Genomic DNA, 19,089 nt, shown 5'->3' with positions numbered 1-19,089 from the left:
ATATGTTTTACATTAACCGGAATCCCAGTCACCCAGTTTACTGATCGATTGGTAGCAAAAGCCATACATATAGAACAATACATATTATTATTAGATACATTATAACTTAACCATTTACGCTGAATGACTTCTCTATTGTCTTTATTTTGTAACGAACCCAATAATACACATAATATATTATTGTGATCGTTCCGCCTTCAGCTACATTTGGCAACATAAAAAACTAGATAAACAATGGCACATTAATCAAAGTCATATCTGCAAATAGAAAACCTATGGGAGGATACTGAGAGGGCAATGCGAATCTTGTTATCTCATTACTATAATCTCACCTTCAATTCTAAATGTATGAATATAACAATTAAATATTTAATCTTTATTATCTCATTACAATAGGTACTACAATCTCACCTTAAATTATAAATGCGTGAATATAACAATTAAATATTGATATGGAATATGCATATATATATATGTATATATATTATGTATGAAGTACATAGTATCTAGAAAGTAACGGATGGCGTATGACATATATCGCAAACACGATAACAGGATACGATTTTCGGAATAACCAGACGTGGAAATGTATCAATGATTAATTGAACAACGTCCTGTGAAATCCACAGATAAATCGATAGACTAGGGGGGAAGTAGGAGAGCAAGAGGCCCTATAAAACCAGACCCGAAACGGCCTGTAGATTAGACGTGTAACACCACAGCACAGGCGAGCACCTTCACGAATGACAACGCAATAACTTGTCAAATTGTACTTAGAATATTTTCAATAAAACAACTAACTTTTCAACCAGTATTAAATTATTTATTAACTCTACCTGAAGAAAATCCTCTACAATCAGTCTTGCTACCTGCAACTTTATGAGCTAAGCAGTTACTCAATTGCTAGATCATAACAATTTTCTATAGACCTATAATATGTCTTAGATGGATCAAAAAATATTAAAGGACCCGTAGGTTGTATTGGATGGTTGTTGACAAAATCAATTTTTACATTAGTTGGCATATTTGAAGGTGAAATAAAATACCCAGTGTTCATAATATCACTATTGACTCCCATATTAGATTCATTGTCGTCGCAATCGTCATATAAATCATTAGACAGTTCATTTATGTTAGTATGGGTATTATCTATATCATCGTTTATATCTGTGCATTGTAATGAAGTTTCCATTTCTATATTTTCCTGCTTTAATATCAATTGATTACTTTGAGAATCAGTCGTGTAGTCAAGCTTTGTGGCCTCAATATGGTTAATTGAAATGCTAGTAGTGTGAGGTATTTCTATGTTATTTGGTTGAATACTACTCGGTTTATTTTGATTTAGTACACAAGAAAATGATAATTTGGTCTGTTTTGAATTATTCCCTGCATTTTTTAGATCTATTTGTCGCTTTCTGACACGTTTTTGATAGCCTGAAGGCAGCTTTTCTTTATTATTCATTGTGCTACAAATATAAAGTCACAATTTATACATAAAATTATTACGTTACGAAAAGTCGGAAAATGTTAAAATCTAAACTAGTTGTAAATTGCCGAATTTATAATTCTTGAGAATAATATAAAACTAATTACATTATTTTCTTTATTGTTTACTCTAAACACACCAATAAACAATATTCCCAAAACCCGTAAACTGATTGAATACTATAATAAATATTAAATATACCTATATATTGTATCGCTGTAGCTAATTAGATAGTATGTAGTATGTAGATTGTTAGACTGTAACTTTAGTAGGCTCGGCGACTCGGGCGTCAGGCGGCGTTCACGCGTTCACCAGTCGCTTGGTAAATGACGCACGTGGACGTGGCTCGAGTGTCGCGAACACATCGTTTCGATAAGCGACGATAACGATTAATAGTAATGAAAAGAAAAATATTTTTGATATATAGGTATTGTCAATTATATAGTATTATTTATATCAGAAATAAATCGCGTGACTGCGTAAGCCAAGAGTAATAACTAGTGTCTAATATTCTAATAATAAAATATTATTGTGGTCGTGTGATCGTCCCAATTGATTTTACTGAGAAATGCTATTTTTAATTTTTATCGATCGATATAAATTTCAAATCAAGGAACTACGTTCACTGTCTGTACAAATAGAACAATGTACAATATATATAAGTTCATTATTCAATTCAATTCAATATAATTTTAAGATAACAGAAAATAATAATTGACATGTTGTACAGGGTACGGGTTATTATGTTATATAAAAATAGTTTTTTTCTCTAAATCGGCTATTCCTCAAAAAAAATTACGGCTCTTTTCAAAGGGCCTTATTAGAAGGGGGCAAGGGGGCCCAGTCGCCAATCGCCGTCTCGCCGACCTGGCCAGGCCGCCACTGTTCGTCAGACTTCTTACTGATTAAACTTATGTTAATCAATGACTTAAGTACATCAATATATCATTGTTTAAGAGCTGAGACTGATTCGTGTCTGGCTTCCCATCGAGTTGGACATATTTTTTTCAATACTTTCTTTCTAATTTTGCAAGCAAAGTCTTCACTGAAAGCTAACGTGGCCCACCGAGGAGCGCTAGAACTAAACAAGTTAAAAATAGCTTGAACAGTGGCAAAGAAATTATATGCTACTTGAGTGCTTTTGGCTGCATCAGGAATAACCAAATTCAAATTATGTGCGCAGCAATGAACAAATGGTGCATTTGGTGCCACTGACATGATACGTTTTTGGACTCCACTATTACTGCCACTCATAACAGATGCACCATCGTATCCTTGTCCACGACAGTTTTTCACGTTTAGATCATAAGATTCCAAAATACTATACAACAGATTTTCATAGTCAGCAGCACCGTGTTTTTTTAATTCAAAAAAACCTAAAAAAGATTCTTTTATTTCAATAGATTTTTTATGGTAATCAATCACAACATAACGTAATACAACACTTAATTGATCTTCTTTTGTAAAGTCTAAAGTAGATAATAGAAAACAATTTTGAATCTTTTATTTCTTTACATAATAAACAACGAATTTCAACAGCTAATAAATCTATAATTTCGTTTTGAATTTTCCAACTTAAATATTTTGTTTTTAGACTCTCATTATTTAACAATTCATATAAAATTGAATCAAATTCAGACATCAGTTTGACACGTTCTTATAAAATTACCTTCCACTATTGGATTGATTTTTTCCACTACCTTCGTTTCCCCTGAGTGCTGTATTACCTTCAGTCAAGTACAAAATTATTTTGATTATTCGGGTTAGTACATTTTTCCAAAAATCGGCTTCTTTGGAAATTTGTTCTTCCGTATGTCTATTTATAGTTTTATTCTTTGACCAATGAAGTTGAACACTACTGGCATAAATATGTGTTTGGGATTTTTCATGATCCTTAATTTTGTCATTCATGTGATGCAAGTCATTTATCCCTACAATCCAATTGTTTTTGAATCCTTTTTGGTTTCTGTTTGCAAACAACCAACACGTTTCGCAATACACACAGTTTAATAAAATAGAATAACAAAGCCATAATCGAGGAATTTGTAAACCTGATTTTGTTGTCATATTGTAATAACTGGCTGAAAATTTTCTTAAAACTCCACCACCATCTGGTGAGTAAGGAAAGTTAATAGGTCTGCATGGACCATAACTCATTATACTGTATTTCATATCACTGCTTATAATATCTTCAAAATGTCCACGGTCAGTAGGATATTCAGTTGAAAAATCTAATCCTAAAAAATTATTAGTTTATTTATCATATTCTGAGGATAGTGGATTTGTATCTAAATGCATATTTTTATAAGTGTATCAACATTTTCTATAATTTTCATATTATATGTTTTTCTACAATATTATTTACTAATGTAAAATTTTTCTTTCCAAAACAATCATAAATACCTTGCTTATTTGAAGGTGGATCTTCTTCATTGCACAGTTCTAATACATTTGTATTTGAAGTAACTGTTTCACAAACCAATGGTTGAATTAAGGACAAAGTACTTTCATTATGGAGTTTTATGGATTTTTCAACTATAAAATAAATTCAACATTTAATATTTAAATATTTATACATTAAATATTAAATACAATATAATTATTGAATATATTAAATAAAAATATAAATAAAATATAAAATATAAATATATTGAGAATATTAAAAATAGCAATAACTATCTCATGGTGACCATCAATAATTATGTATTTCTTACTAACCTATGATATCAATTTCTATATTAATTATAGTTTATTAAATACAGCCATATAATTACCTTGGGTTGAAGTTGACTCAATTTGGTATGAACTATCTTCGAATTCTACAGATTTTGAGTTTGAAATAACAGTTTCAGAAACTAGAGATTGAATAAATGACAAAATACTTCTATTCCCTTTAATAGATTTTTCTTTCTGTTTCAACATTTTTCTTGCTCCACCAGACAATCTAATTTTTTTCAACGGTTGTTGAGAAGATTCCATTATTATTATTATTAATGTACAAGTGTACAACATACAATAATAATGAAGAGCAGAAGTCAAACTAGCCACTAAGTAAATAACTAATAACTAATAAGTTATATAGGTACTCGCACAGTCGCACCTCGCACTGCTCGCTCGCTGTACGCAAATGCCAAATAAAGAACGCGATAATTTTGTTTAATACTACTCCGAGTGTTCTTACAACGCTAGCCACACTTGCAGTCGTAATATTATTCATTTATAGTATTTATACACAATATGAATAGTTCTTATATAGTCATATAGGATTATCAGCTCGTGGTATACTGGCGGGTCACAGTCAAAACAAACAAATCGCTAGATAGGCCGTCGTGGTGACGTAAATAGCGGGAATCCTGTTAAAATTCCAACAAACGATAATAATAAATCAATGCCGGACTATAATTTTCAGTCATCAATATTTTGATAATTACTGTAATAGTGTAATAGTACAAACATTATACTAACAACGATACTGAAATAGTTAAAATATACGTTATGGGGAAAAAATCCAATAAAATAAAATACTTACCTTTGATAATTTGTTAGATAACCACGGCATTATTTAACTTAGGCATCAGCTATGTATCAATGTTATTATGGTTTGCTCGAGTAACTATATCGCTGATTATCATTTATCGATGATATTAATATAAATAATACATACTAACGCAGTAACGTGTCTGGAATCTGGATAGATACCTAACTAACAGTGACTTGTATGTTATAAATGTTTAAATGTATAATAAACGACAACGTCCAGCAGGAGTAGGGAATTGACGCGAATAATAAAATAATACCCGTGTTTACAACATTAACAATTATGTGTCGCCATTTACGTAAATTACCGGTCATTTACGTAAATTTGTTTTGTACAAGATCATTTTCGACATTGGCCGGGCTTTAACGTAAATATCATCATTTTTGTCATTGACCGTAACATATTATACAACATTTAGTATACAGTTATTAAAAATGTTAAAGATTTAATTAAAAATAAAATTAATTAATTGATCATAAAAATTGAATCAATACCGAACATTGTAATGATGAGATGCTTATAAAATCTGAACAATAGGACAGGTATTGATTGATACAATTCGTTTAATTACAAATTCACTAATTAGCTATTTTAAAGTATCGTTTACAATTACCCACGAATTATGACTATTGTCAAAACTAATTTTAATTTGTATTAATTTGTATTATATTTCTTTTTATTGTAATCGGCTTGGTTCGAGCTTCGTGTGGTGTACATTTTATTGTTGAATGTTTTGTGTTATTATTACTATATACAAATTTTGAAATTGAATTGTACCAATTCCACGAACCTGTTGATGTAAAATGTTTGTGAATTTTATTTTTTATTGTTTTAATTACACGTTTGGCCATCCCAGCCTTTATACTACTGTATGTCGAATAATGTCTAATATTGTATTTTTTCATAACACTTTGAAATTCGTTGTTATAAAACTCCGTACTATTATCTGTTTGTAATAATTTTGGTTGATTTTTTTTTAGTATTTTTATTATTCCTTTTGTACATTTCTTTGCTGTTTTATTTTTCAGTGCTTCAAACCAAAGATATTTCGTATATGTATCAATAACAATTAAAATTAACTTATAACCATTATTCTTTCTAGCATGTGTCTGCATATCAATTAAATCAGCTTGCCAAAGATCATCTTTAAATCGAGTTATTATACTACGTCTAGGAAATATTTTTCTCGCCGGTTGATGTAACTCGTTAGCTATACTTTCTAAAGTTGTTATTATATTATAATATTTCTCTCATGTAGTTCCTCTAAATTAGATATAATTTCATTATTAACACCAGTATAACCAACACTTTTTGATGATGACAAAAGATTTAATCTGGTTACTAGCTCATTCGGATCGTCATAATAAACTAATTGGGTTATATAAACCAGAGCCTTTGTTAGTCTGTGGTGTTGAAGTAAAACTAATCATCTCTTCAACTGTGGGATATGTGGACACAGAACTGCTTGCTGACGGACGAAAATCAAATGGTTCATTTTCTATGGTTGTATTATCATGAATATTACTACGTTTAGGGTTCAAACTAGATAATTGATTCATAAGTGGTATTAAATTAATACGAGTTTTAGAATTATTAATTTTAGCTATATCTTCGTTAAACTGTTTTTCCTCGTATTTCATTCGATCATAAAGAGGTTATACAACGGTCATCCATTTACGGAACTTTGAGGTTTTAGGTTTCCCATCTCTTTTTAAATGTACACCAATGTTTTCAAAATGTTGTAATAATTTTCCATATTATCTATTGTCGTATTTTTTGGCACGTACATCACCCCAGCCCCACTCATTTGGAATTTTAAAACATTTTGTACTTAATTTTTTATGACAATTTTCAAAATTTGTACGGTCTTGGTTAATCCATTATTAACAATAATTATGGGTGGGGCTGGGGTGATGTGATTTCAGCCCCACCCAAGGTCAAGAATTGCAAAATAATAGTCATCACTACGCCATATTTTAGTACGTAATTTGTATGAATTTGTACGACTGCTTTTAAAATTTGTACGATATTCGTTCGGCGGCAATCGCAAATACTTAAAATCTACCGTCACCCCAGCCCCACCCATCGTCTAAATTTCAGTGTTTTCGAATTTATTCCCGTGCCATATTTTAGTACGGAATACCTGGAGGAGAGGTAACGAGCTTTATATTCTCTACATCTTGATTATTTTTTATGTGTACATAATACGTACGGTGTATACCTGTATGGTAAAAATAATCTGTATTCGATTTTGAAAAAAAGAACAAACAAATTTAAGAATGAAATTTTGAATTGTTTATTAATATAAAATGTTAACCTTAGCTTTACTCGCTATTGAATAGTCTGTTTAGTTTTTTTTTTTTTCATCGAACTCTGAGAGAGTTGATTTAAAAATAGGTCTAAAAATAAATATTATTATCTATATCGCGATATCTGTAATATACTGCTTAATACGACAAAATAAAAAGGTGACCGAGATAATTATTTTATCTTGTCGTCGTATTTGTTATAAATACAAGTAGGCTAGTAGGAGAATAGGCCTAAAAAATAATCGTATAATATTATTGTTTTTTTTTGATAGTATAATTTTTGTGTAAACACTTAACACATGTAATATTTTTAACTTTGTAATCATAAAACTAAACACATATACATGGTGATTTTTATCAAGTATTATTATTAATTAATATATTAAAAAATAATACGAATAATTATAAACAAATACAATTATTAGAATTAGCAAACAACAATTAAATTATTATTATTGACGGTCGATAGGGAAATAATGTCAACGACATAATTATTATTTTTTATAATTTCTGGACTATAAAATAATATAATCGAAAAAATATCCAAACAATTGTTGGTATTGCGATATTTTCAATACAATTTATATTATAATTTAATATAAAAAAATATCGATATACTTAAACGATTTCTTGTAAAAGACGGTGCTCGTCTATAATTATTTACTGACCGTTTTTAACACGGCATTCGTCATGAACGTAACAATGCCTTAAAAAGTATCAAGTCGTCTCCAATGTGTTAATTTGTATTTCCATTAAAATATATAAAAATTATTTTTAAATTTGTTCGTAGTTTTTTCTGTTCCAATGTACTATAGGTATCTACGTAATTTATATTATGCACACGGTTTAGTATTAATATTTGCAGTGTGGTCATTATTATGGTATGTTACATTCTGTATGAATAATAAATATTATATATAGAATATTATTTTCCCAAAATAACTAATTTTACTAATATAGCTACTAATATTGTAAATCATTTTGTATATATTATATTTTATATTGACATTGATATTAATAGATCATTGACTATTGTCGATGTTGTAATACAGAAATAATTACTTTTTTCCAAATATCTTTTTCAGTTTAGACCTGACTGTCATGACCATTAATACTGTGTCTGTGTGTCGTACTGTGATAATATTATAATCTTATATTAATTGATCAAATTTATATTACGAGCTTCCGATTAGTGATTTTCAAGGTATTTTCATCGCTGGTATTAAATTGCTTAAATTGTTTAAATTTACCATGAATTTAAAATGAGAGGTCTAAAACCAACTGTCCTAATAAAATTATAAGTATTATGCTTAAATTTAAGGAGAGAGTGATAATTGATATGAATGGAGAAAAAAGTAAGTACCTAATAATATTAATAGAAACATGTCTAGGTACAAACAATAACGCGAGTGTACATGATATATCCATGTGACCATTTACCTATACAATAATAATGATTTATAAAAATTAATAAGTAATAATTCATAACTTATAGTATAACATCATATGGTCAATAATTTAAATAATTTTTTAATGATTCTTTTTATTTATGAATTATAAAACAAAATAACCAATTAGGTAAATGGAATATAATTATTAATTATTAATCGCTAATAATCAGTTCTCCGATTCAATAGATTATCGATTTTTTACACTAAATAATTTCTTACTGTTACCTAATTATGGATTTATAATAATAGTTAATAATTAATATGTATTTATGGATAGTGGTAATTATAAATCTAATTGTGATATGCGGCTATGTGGTAATAAGTACATATCACAGATACTATAAGGATGACGTCTGACCGTTAGTTAGTATATCTCCGACATCTCACGCACCGATCCACATGCCGAAACGGTTTTAGATTTAAAAAAGAGTTTCATTTGCACAAATATTTTGTTGTTTTATCCTCCTCGTCATCTACGCCACTAACCGTTTCATCCTTACTCGTAGATGTTAACTTAAGATGCACTATATTATTATAATATATTGTCTAACCAATTGTATTTGCATTTGAAGTCTGTAACAAATTTAAATTTTTTAAATGACCATATAAAATAGCAAATGTTTTTAGTTAATAATTACGAATTTGCTGTGATCATGTACTGCTCACGCGACTATAGCTACAGCGTTCTAAAACCGTACTTACATCACCAACCCGTGTGTAGCAGAACCATTGGTCGAAACTATTTACTTAGCAGGCGCGCACGGTTTATAAATAACCAAATAGTCAATATTAAAATAATAATTTTGTCAATGAATAATATTACTTTATTATTTCGATATTATAATTTTTATTCCTACTTCTATATAGTACTTTAGTCGATTTAATCGATTTTAGATTCTGAGCGGAGCAATGAATGTATTGATTTTACAATGATGCGTGTTTTTTTAAAAACAATTTTTTACCAAACTAAATTTGTTCTTATATTTGTTCTTAGAAGTGGTTGTAGCTACAAACTCCGTATGGCAGGAGATAAGTGTTGGACTAAATAATCAAATGTCGTGCAATGCTCTGCATGTTTTTGTTTATAAAGGATAACATGGGATAAAAGAAAAACTCGGATTGACCCCAATTGAAACACCAAATGTAGTATTACCCAAAAACATTAAACTCAATAATTTGGACGATAATGATGGTTAGTTATGTTTTAATTCAAAATTAATTTGTGTTTTCCGTGAATTTTTAATTATATAAACAGACAATATATAGATTCCGAGTCTATTAATGAAGTGGATAGCGATGAAGATTTCCCAAATAAAAAATTTGTTATTACAATCTTATCTGACGAATGGAAGACGATCGAACCACAACGAGTTTAATACAATTTAGTGGATAAAAAACGACCGCTTCAGCGTTTTAAAACCTATGAAGTTTTACCCAAAAACAAATGGACACCATTAGTTGCAGAGCATTTTTGGATACATACACAGTTACTATATTGCCTTTCATTTCGCCGAGCGAAAGTGTTATCAAATGGTGATAACTATGTGTCTGTTGTTGGTCGGTGTTCTGTTTGTGGATCCTATTTTAAAGGAATAGTATCAGAAAAACCCCCAGAAAATGCAAGGTAATTTTATTTTTAAAAATATAAAGAAGAAATCCAATATATTAGGTATGTAATTATACTATTACAGAGTACTTATGAAACGTACATATGTTGGGAATTTCAACGAACCACATAAAGGAACTAAAAAACAGCGTATGATTGGTCCTTTTATAGAAAATGCGTTATCATCTATAGTAGAAAAGGGGATTTCGTGCGAGACATACAGAGAAAATGAAGCTGTGCGTCTGATGAAAACAGGTAAGTACCCAAAATTAAAATCAAAAATTAATTGGTGTTAAAAATGAAATTATATTAATTATAAAGTATAGAATTATTTTAAAATACGAATTTTAATAAGTTTGAACTTAAATACATAATAAATAGGTACAGTTTATCAACATTTATATTTTTAAATATTGTTCACATATTATATATATTATGATACATTCAATATATTTTTAGCATATTAAGAATAATAAAATAATGGTAATGTATTGATTTTTCTTCTAGAGTATACTATTAAACATAAGTTATTACCTATATGTTAATATTATAATTCTTATAGTAATAGAAGTAATAGGTATCTTCTCTACATCGTGATCACAGCTGGCAGCTGCAGACACAGAGTAGGTATAATCATGGTTGTAGAAGATCTCCTATTTTTAAATATTTTTGTTCATATACCTAGACTGACATACCGCCTCCACTCAGAATCCTTTGTAATGATTCGAAATGTGAATAGTAATATGTTAAAAATATTACCTCCTTAATTATTGAGTTGACTATGGTTGATGTATAACAACAAGATCTTCTTTTCTAGTTGATTAATATAACTTTTATTTAAGTTATTTATTTTTACACACATAAAAAAATTGTATACGTTTTTATATTAACAATCTGCGTACTCGCTTACGAACATCTAAAATGCACCGGACGGTGACAGTACAACAAGTGTGGTAACCACTAACGGAGATCCATATATCTAATTTTGTATGTTTGTGTGAGTGTATGAGTGTATGTGTGTATTTTATCTTATTCTTAATGGCTAACAATTATAATTAATATAATATAATAATTTAATATAAACAGATATGATGGCATGGTATGATCATAACACGTTTTTCTTATACAATGATATTATATCATTGGATTCAAATTTAATACCATCCACCATACAGTGACCTACTTGTAATCTACTGTACAGCAGAGCGACATCCAATTGACCACTTTTTTTTAATTTATACTTAGGTGATCATGAACCAGCCATAATTCCAACTGGACATGCTTTGAGAAATTTAAAAAGACGCCAAGGCTTAAATAATCAACGACATTCTGATAAATTGACCGCTTTATGTATAACGAAAACTGAAATTGAATTTAAAACTGTAATTCATGACGTAGGTCTCGATCCATTTTACGTATACTATCATACTGGAGAGCAAATTCACTTATACAGAAATTATGCACGTGCATCTAAGTGTCAACAAATTATTATTGATGCAACTGATTCTGTAGTTTCAAACTTTAAAAAATACGATAGCGAAAAAACAAAGTATATATTTCTTTATGAAGCTCTTGTTTATGATCAAGAAAATGAATTTAGTTTTACCGTCACTAATATGCTTAGTGAAAGGCATAGCAATGTGGCAATTTCCAATTGGCTTGCTAATTGGAAGAAGAGTGATGTACCAATGCCAAAAATGACAGTATGCGATCAGTCATTGGCAATACTGTCAGCAGTGGTACAATGTTTTACCCGGAACTCTTCGCTACAGGATTATATCAACGCATGTGCTGATTTAATTTTGAATAATCACCCCACTAATAACCATTGGATTCCTAGATGCTTTATAAGAACAGATATTGCTCATTTTTTAAAATTAATTACCAAATGGCCACCACTTAAAACTGTAGCAAGAAAAGTTAGAGAGGTTATACTCCGGTCGTTATGTATGTTAATAAGAAGTAAGTCTCTGGAAGAAATATTTTCTCTGTTGTTAAGTTTATTCATTGTACTGACAAATGAAACCGATGGTACTGATACTAAAGTGGAGAAAAAACGCCGTGTGAAACGCACAAACAAAGAATTATCTTTGTTAGTGCAACTGGTTTAACGGATAACGATGACCTATTGGAAAAAGTATTAGATCTAGAAAAAGATGAAGAAGTTCATATACTAAAAACCCAGAAAAATTTGAATGAAGCTCTAGGAAGTGTTAAATAATCCATTTCAAAAATGGGCTGAAAATCAAGGGGGTAAAATCAAGCTTTCAAAAATTAAAAAATGTAACATTTAAAAATATTTTACTACCCACAGATATTGAATTGTTTTTGGAACATCATATATCTTCACTCCGTGTCATGTCACTTTTAAAGTCCAGTCGTAATTTATTACCAAACGACACAACAATCCGTAATAATATCCATAGTCAATTCAACAAAGACAGTTCACCTCTTTATGAAGAAATTGACATTAGCAAAGAAGGTTTACAGACATATCATGCTAATTCCGATCTACAAAAATCTCTACTGTATGAAGAAAGCCACGAGATTAAAAAAAGGTTGTGACTGCTCGATCATATTTATCATGTTCTCGAGAGTCATGTGGCCGCCTCGAACATTTCACGGTCGCCAACCACGGACCGAGACCCGAAAGCCGGAGTACCGTGGATTTTTTTTAATATCTAAGAACGGGAATACATTTGACCCAGTAATAGGTAAGGTACCGACGGTGAAATAATAACACCTCAATTTGGGGAAATATATATATATATATGTTTATTTGAACAAATTTAGTATTTAAGTTGATGCCGAGAAAGCCGAAGGCATAAAACTCGGTCAAAGTAAATTAAAAAATAATAATAATAATTAGGGAACGGATTTGAATGCAAATTGCATTTTTTTCTGAATGTCCGAAAACATTGGTTTCCAAGCAAAAAGTTCATTTCATACGTCAAAGAATTAAAAAATGTATCTTTTATTTTGCATTATTTTGCATTATTTTGCATTTTTAAGACTTTAATGCATTTTTAGAGCATTTTTTGAAACTTTTAGTGCATTTTGTGGTTTTTAAGTCATTTTTTCAACATTTTTTCAACATTTTTTCCACATTCATTCTAAAAAAAACTAAAATACCTAAATATGTATTATGTTACGAAATTACGAAATTATTGTTGACACGTGTATAATACAATGCTATGAAACAAAAGGTAAAAGTAAAACGAATATACCTATCTAAATGGTATACCTATTAAATTATTTATCTTTTAGGGTAAAAAGAAGATGGACAGAAGATAATTGAAAATTAATTAATTAAGGTTGTATTGTATTTAAATATTTTTTATTAGATTTTTCATAATAATGTGTTTTTTATAAGTTTTAAATTTAAAATTTTGTTTTTATTGAATATAAAACCCATTTTTAAAGTTTTTTAAGGCATTTTTTTAGTGCATTTTTTGATGTTAAAGCATTTTTTTAAGGCATTAAATCGTATTTTTTTAAGGCATTTTTCTTGTTTTTTAGAGCATTTAAATCCGTTCCCTATTTATAATTATAAACGAAATATTACTTCAAATGATTTTATTAATCTCCAAAAAGGTCTATGCTATCTTCTTCACTGTAAAACTGGTTGTCCATAGATGCTGAAGTTGAGGATGTTGGAGATATTGTAGGAACCCCAGTGCTGGTTGTTTGAGACAGTTGAGTAGAAAGAGGTGTTCGTAATTGTGTAATTGGTGTGGGGCATTGATTTGGCTGAGGGGGACGATTAAGCTCGATGTAACTGGAATATGGATACGTATTCTGACCATATCCATGTGCGGGTTTGTAATGTGGGTTGTTTGGTGGATATCCATATTGCTGTACAGCTTGTTGATTCCTCATACGCTTAATAATGTTCAGTATTTCGCAACAAAACTCCAGCTTCTGGTCTTCTGTGAAACTACTTATAGACGGAAGTAAACTTTCAAAGAAAGATCTATCTGGGTTGATCTCTGGAACAATTGGTGGAGTTGTAGGAATTGGAGTATTCAAAAATTCTACCAAGGAAGACTCTAAGTCATTTTTACGTTTCTTTGTAGAATTCTGTTTATAGCGAGGAGGGCATTCTGATCCATCTAAATCTAAGCTACTGTAATGTGACTCTTGATGGTCCACTGAATCTTGCTGGTCCAATAATGCTTCATGATCTAAGCTACATGACCAGTTTGTAAGAATGACAACTGTTGTGCATAAATGTACCGTCTCCCAGTATTAGCAGCTTGTCCCGATTTACATTTTTTTCTCACTTTTAGCATAGTGATCTTTAATGTTCTTCCACTTTTGAATGAATTTAGTGCCTGAAATAACCAATAAAAACATGTATATTATGTACAAGTAATTTGGTACTGAAAATTGTATTAATCTATAATAAATAATAATATTTAATTGATATTTTATAAGTATTAACCTTTTTATGAATATTCAAAGATTGTCAATTTGTTTTTTTATTTATTGTTTAGGTACTTAGGTAGTGGAAGTGATCAAATCGATCTACACTTAACGTACAGACTTGGACACACAACGATAGGAAAAATATTAAGAAAAGTTTGCAATGCTCTTTGGGATTGTTTACGAGAAGAGTCTTTTCCAGAATTTACTGAAAATCGTTGGAGAGAAATTGCAGAGGGTTTTGAAAAAAACTGCCAGTTTCCTAATTGTTTAGGTGCCATAGATGGGAAACATGTACGAATAAGAAAGCCAAGAATAAGTGGGTCCCTTTTCTACAATTATAAACATTTTTTTTTCAATTGTATTATTGGCGATTGTAGACGCAAAATACAATTTCATTTACATAGATGTTGGGGCATTTGGAAAAGAATCGGACAGCACTGTATTCGAAAGGAGCAATTTGTATGAACAACTTGAAAATAATGAGTTACATATTCCAAGGGGCAAACCTCTCCCAGGAACTGTAAGTCCAAATATGCCCTACACGTTCGTTGGTGATGAAGCGTTTTCACTTTCAAAAAATATAATGAGACCCTACAGTGGTAAATATTTGGTGGACAAAAAAAGGATTTTTAACTACAGGTTATCTCGTGCTAGGAGGAATCTCGAGTCTGCATTTGGAATACTTTCTAATAAATGGAAAATATTTCATAAACCAATAAATGCAAATTTGGATTTATCAATACTTTTAGTGAAGACATGCTGTGCTCTCCATAATTTTGTTAGGGCTAGGGATGGGTTTAAACTAGTAGATACTATGTATATAGAAGGATCCATTGGACAAAAAGACCTTCAAGAACATCCAAGACCCTCTAGAGCACCTAATCAGTTTATTCAAGCGAGAAACCAGTTGGCAGATTATTTTGTTTCCGATAATGGTAGTGTCCCATGGCAAATAAATTATATTTTATATTTTATATTAAAATCTTGTATTATTATTCATTATTCGTATAATTTGTATTGTATTATTTACTGTATTTACCTATTCAAAACGCTAATAATCTAAAATAAATTAACAAAATATATTAAACCACGGATGTATTTTTTTAATACAACATAAGGCGACTATTGATCAATATCCACTGTCACAATATACAATATCGAATAAGTGTGCGTCAGTCCCTAAAATGACCGTCTAGACGTTCAGCTGATAAAAATTAAAAATAGATACTCTCAATAACAATGAATATTAATAACTATTTATAACTAATATGAGTAAAACTAGTAAAACTAGTATTATAATAATAAAATTAGAATATTATTTGTCAGAATATCTTAAAAGTTTAAACTTACAAGTTGCGATTTCGAAAAAATAATGGTATAAAATAATACTTACAAATTTCATTTCTTTTTTTTTTTTTTTATTTAAAGTTTACAGGCTTCAACTACAAAGGTTATTAGCCAACATTTATGTTTTAGTTTAACAAAGCAAAAAAAAGGAAAAAAGAAAAGTAGATTACAATATTAAAAAATTACAATATTTGTTTAAATAGATTTACAATTTGATTTATATTAAAACTATATTTTGTTGATAAGGTTGTCTTTGGTGATGAATTCGATAGTTTTTAAAGTGTGTTCTTCATTTAGAGCTTCTTTGATGTTGGGTGGTAGGTTGAGCAGAGTGCGGGTTGGTTCGTGTACTGGGCATTCTTCAAAAATGTGTCTTATGGTGATACGGGTTTGACATGTGTTGCATATAGGGGGTTGATCTTTACTGATGAGGAAGGAGTGTGTGAGAAAGGTGTGACCGATTCTAATGCGAGTGATGGCAATATTTTGACGTCGGTTGAGGTCCGGAGGTGTAGACCACTGTTTCACAGAACATTTTATGTGTTTAAGTTTGTTGGTAGGCGGAATGGAGTCCCAGTGGTGTTGCCATGACAAAAGGATTTTATTTTTGACGGACGTAAAAATATCGTAGGATGATATTTTGTCAATGGTACTGTTGAGTAGAATATTAGAGGCGAGTGAGGCTGCTTTCATTTCTTTCCTTCTCGTCTTTTTCGTCGAAATCTTTACAAAATATACGACAAATTTTAATCCATGCCCCTCTTTTTTTCTGTCGATCACGATATGTTTCGGCAGCAATATTCCAAAATTCTGGATGATTTTTTATTTCCCCGATATGTCAAAATTCTCTTCAAGATTTTCGGACATATTTTTTTTTATGTTTTGCGGCAAAACGACGCTCGTGTGCACTGCACATACAAAAACACGTTATGACGCTCCGCAAATGCGAGTGCGGTGCCTCGGGGAATTGCGGTACACGATCGCCCGCAAGTTGACGCGCGGTGCCACTGCGTCACCGCGCGTTCGTGTGCATAGTTCAATCCAGTTGTGAGTAAACGCAAACGCGGTACCGCGCGTTTAAAAACCGCACGTGTGCATCAAGCCTTATTATTTCACAAACAGTCTAGTTGAGCGGGTCCATACAATATTGACCATTGCGTAAATTGTCACTCGTGTATTTCTAATGTACGTACACGACGCGCGCTCGATCCTCGCTAGACTTACTTTTTAATGAAAGCTCCTGTTAACTTAAATATGTGTATCCATACATAAATCACAACAAATTTAACAAGATAGCTTGATTTACATTTGTAATCTAAATACTTTTTTAAAATACACATAAAATAATAAGATTAAATACATTTTTTAGTAACCATGTTGCGTCTTTTACGTTTTAACTTTAGGTAACCTGAAGTACTTTTCGTACGATAGTTAGACGATTATTCTCCTATACACGTATTCATTAGTTATGTTTTAAATAATATGAAGTTGATATTAATAAGGGCTGGTATTTCAATACGGGTTTATCTTAGAATTAAGATAAACCAAAAACTTTGATTAAGGTGAACCTTAAATGTGAACGAGTATTTCAATCTTCTACTTAGCTAAGCTTTAGCTTAAGCCTTATAATGGCTATATTGTTTATTCTTCCACGGCTAATCAGTATACTATCACGTAAAGCGCATGCAATAGTGTACACACAGTATGTAATCAGTGATAATGTGATATTGTGATCGTTTAAAACTTTAAAATTGAATTTGAGAAATAGTTTTAAACAGTATGTAAGTGCGTTTTTTGAACCCTGTACGAAATTGTTAAATAGGTAGTAAATAAAATAATAGTTGTATATAGTTTTTTAGGGAAGAAAGATGGCAAAAAGAAGTACTAATTTTTCATCTGACGAAATCGAGTTGCTAAAACATTAGTACATAAACGATGCGACAAAATTGAATGTAAGAAATCAGATTCATTAACATGGAAACAGAAACAGTCCAGTTGGGAAGACTTAGGTAAAGAATTTAATTGCAATAGTATGTCTCTTGAACACCGTCCAGTTAATATATTAAAAAAGAAATGGGATAATATAAAAAAAACACTGAAACAAAAAGTGACAGCAGAAAAGTCCTATATTAAAGGAACTGGTGGTGGACCAGCAAAAAATGTATCGGTGTACAGTGTATCTGAAATGGAAACGCTTGATCATCTTACCACTCAAGCAACTGGAGATTATGCAGTATTTGATTGTGATGAAGACAATGAACCAGGTTAGTTTTATTTTATAGCTGTATATTAAAAAATATTTTGTAAGGTATAATGAAATCAAATATTTTTTAAAGATATTTCTCATAATAACAACGATAATGAAATTTCAAACATTCCATCAACATCTAAAATAGAATTTAATTCATTATCCAGTAATCCTGGAAAGCAAGATTGGGATGATTATTCGCCAGCATTATTAAAGACTCCATTATCTAAACAATTAGTATCTTCACTATCAGATCCTGTACAGGTTATTATTATTATCATATTACATTTTGTAATTTAATATTGTTGTAGTTTTTACTCATGTTAACAAAAATCAGCCAATATCAAAATTGTTTTCTGTTGAACTTCAGTAAAAATTTGTTTTAATGAATCAACTATTTAAGGAAGTACATTTTACAGTTATAATTGTTGTTTTATATAGGAAAAACTTGCTTTTGTATATGAAAAGACACCCAAAAAGTGTACAGGCACAACTACCAACAAAAAGTGGTGCAATCTTGCAGATGAAAAAATGAAAATTGCATGCTTAAACAAGACTAAAATTGAGCTTGAAATTTCTCAAATGAAAGAAAAATATATAGTTGAAATGGAAATATTAAATGTTGAGTTAGAAATTAAAAAAAGAAAATTGGAATTAATGAACTAAATTAATTTCA

The 19,089-nt window shown here is 30.2% G+C and overlaps 1 protein-coding gene and 1 pseudogene across 2 annotated transcripts; one reads left to right on the top strand and one right to left on the bottom strand.

Moving 5' to 3' along the window:
* Positions 1–13,969: 13,969 nt before the first annotated feature.
* LOC132933477 (uncharacterized) lies at positions 13,970–17,032 on the bottom strand (annotated as a pseudogene).
* An 864-nt stretch (positions 17,033–17,896) lies between these two features.
* Positions 17,897–19,089, top strand: LOC132937327 (uncharacterized). 2 transcript variants are annotated; one of them, XM_061004152.1, is made up of 4 exons: positions 17,897–17,946; positions 18,017–18,429; positions 18,502–18,677; positions 18,855–19,089. In XM_061004152.1, the coding sequence occupies exons 2-4, from the start codon at positions 18,198–18,200 to the stop codon at positions 19,077–19,079; spliced, it is 633 nt and encodes a 210-aa protein (XP_060860135.1). In that variant the 5' UTR covers positions 17,897–17,946; positions 18,017–18,197; the 3' UTR covers positions 19,080–19,089. The 2 variants fall into 2 exon arrangements, with proteins under 2 accessions (XP_060860135.1, XP_060860136.1); XM_061004153.1 differs by having other exon boundaries at positions 17,921–18,429.

The sequence above is a fragment of the Metopolophium dirhodum genome, chromosome 1, assembly GCF_019925205.1.
Source record: "Metopolophium dirhodum isolate CAU chromosome 1, ASM1992520v1, whole genome shotgun sequence".
Taxonomy (NCBI): Eukaryota; Metazoa; Arthropoda; class Insecta; order Hemiptera; family Aphididae; genus Metopolophium; species Metopolophium dirhodum.
Note: the sequence above shows the minus strand (reverse complement) of the source record. Positions and strands in the feature narration are given on the sequence as shown.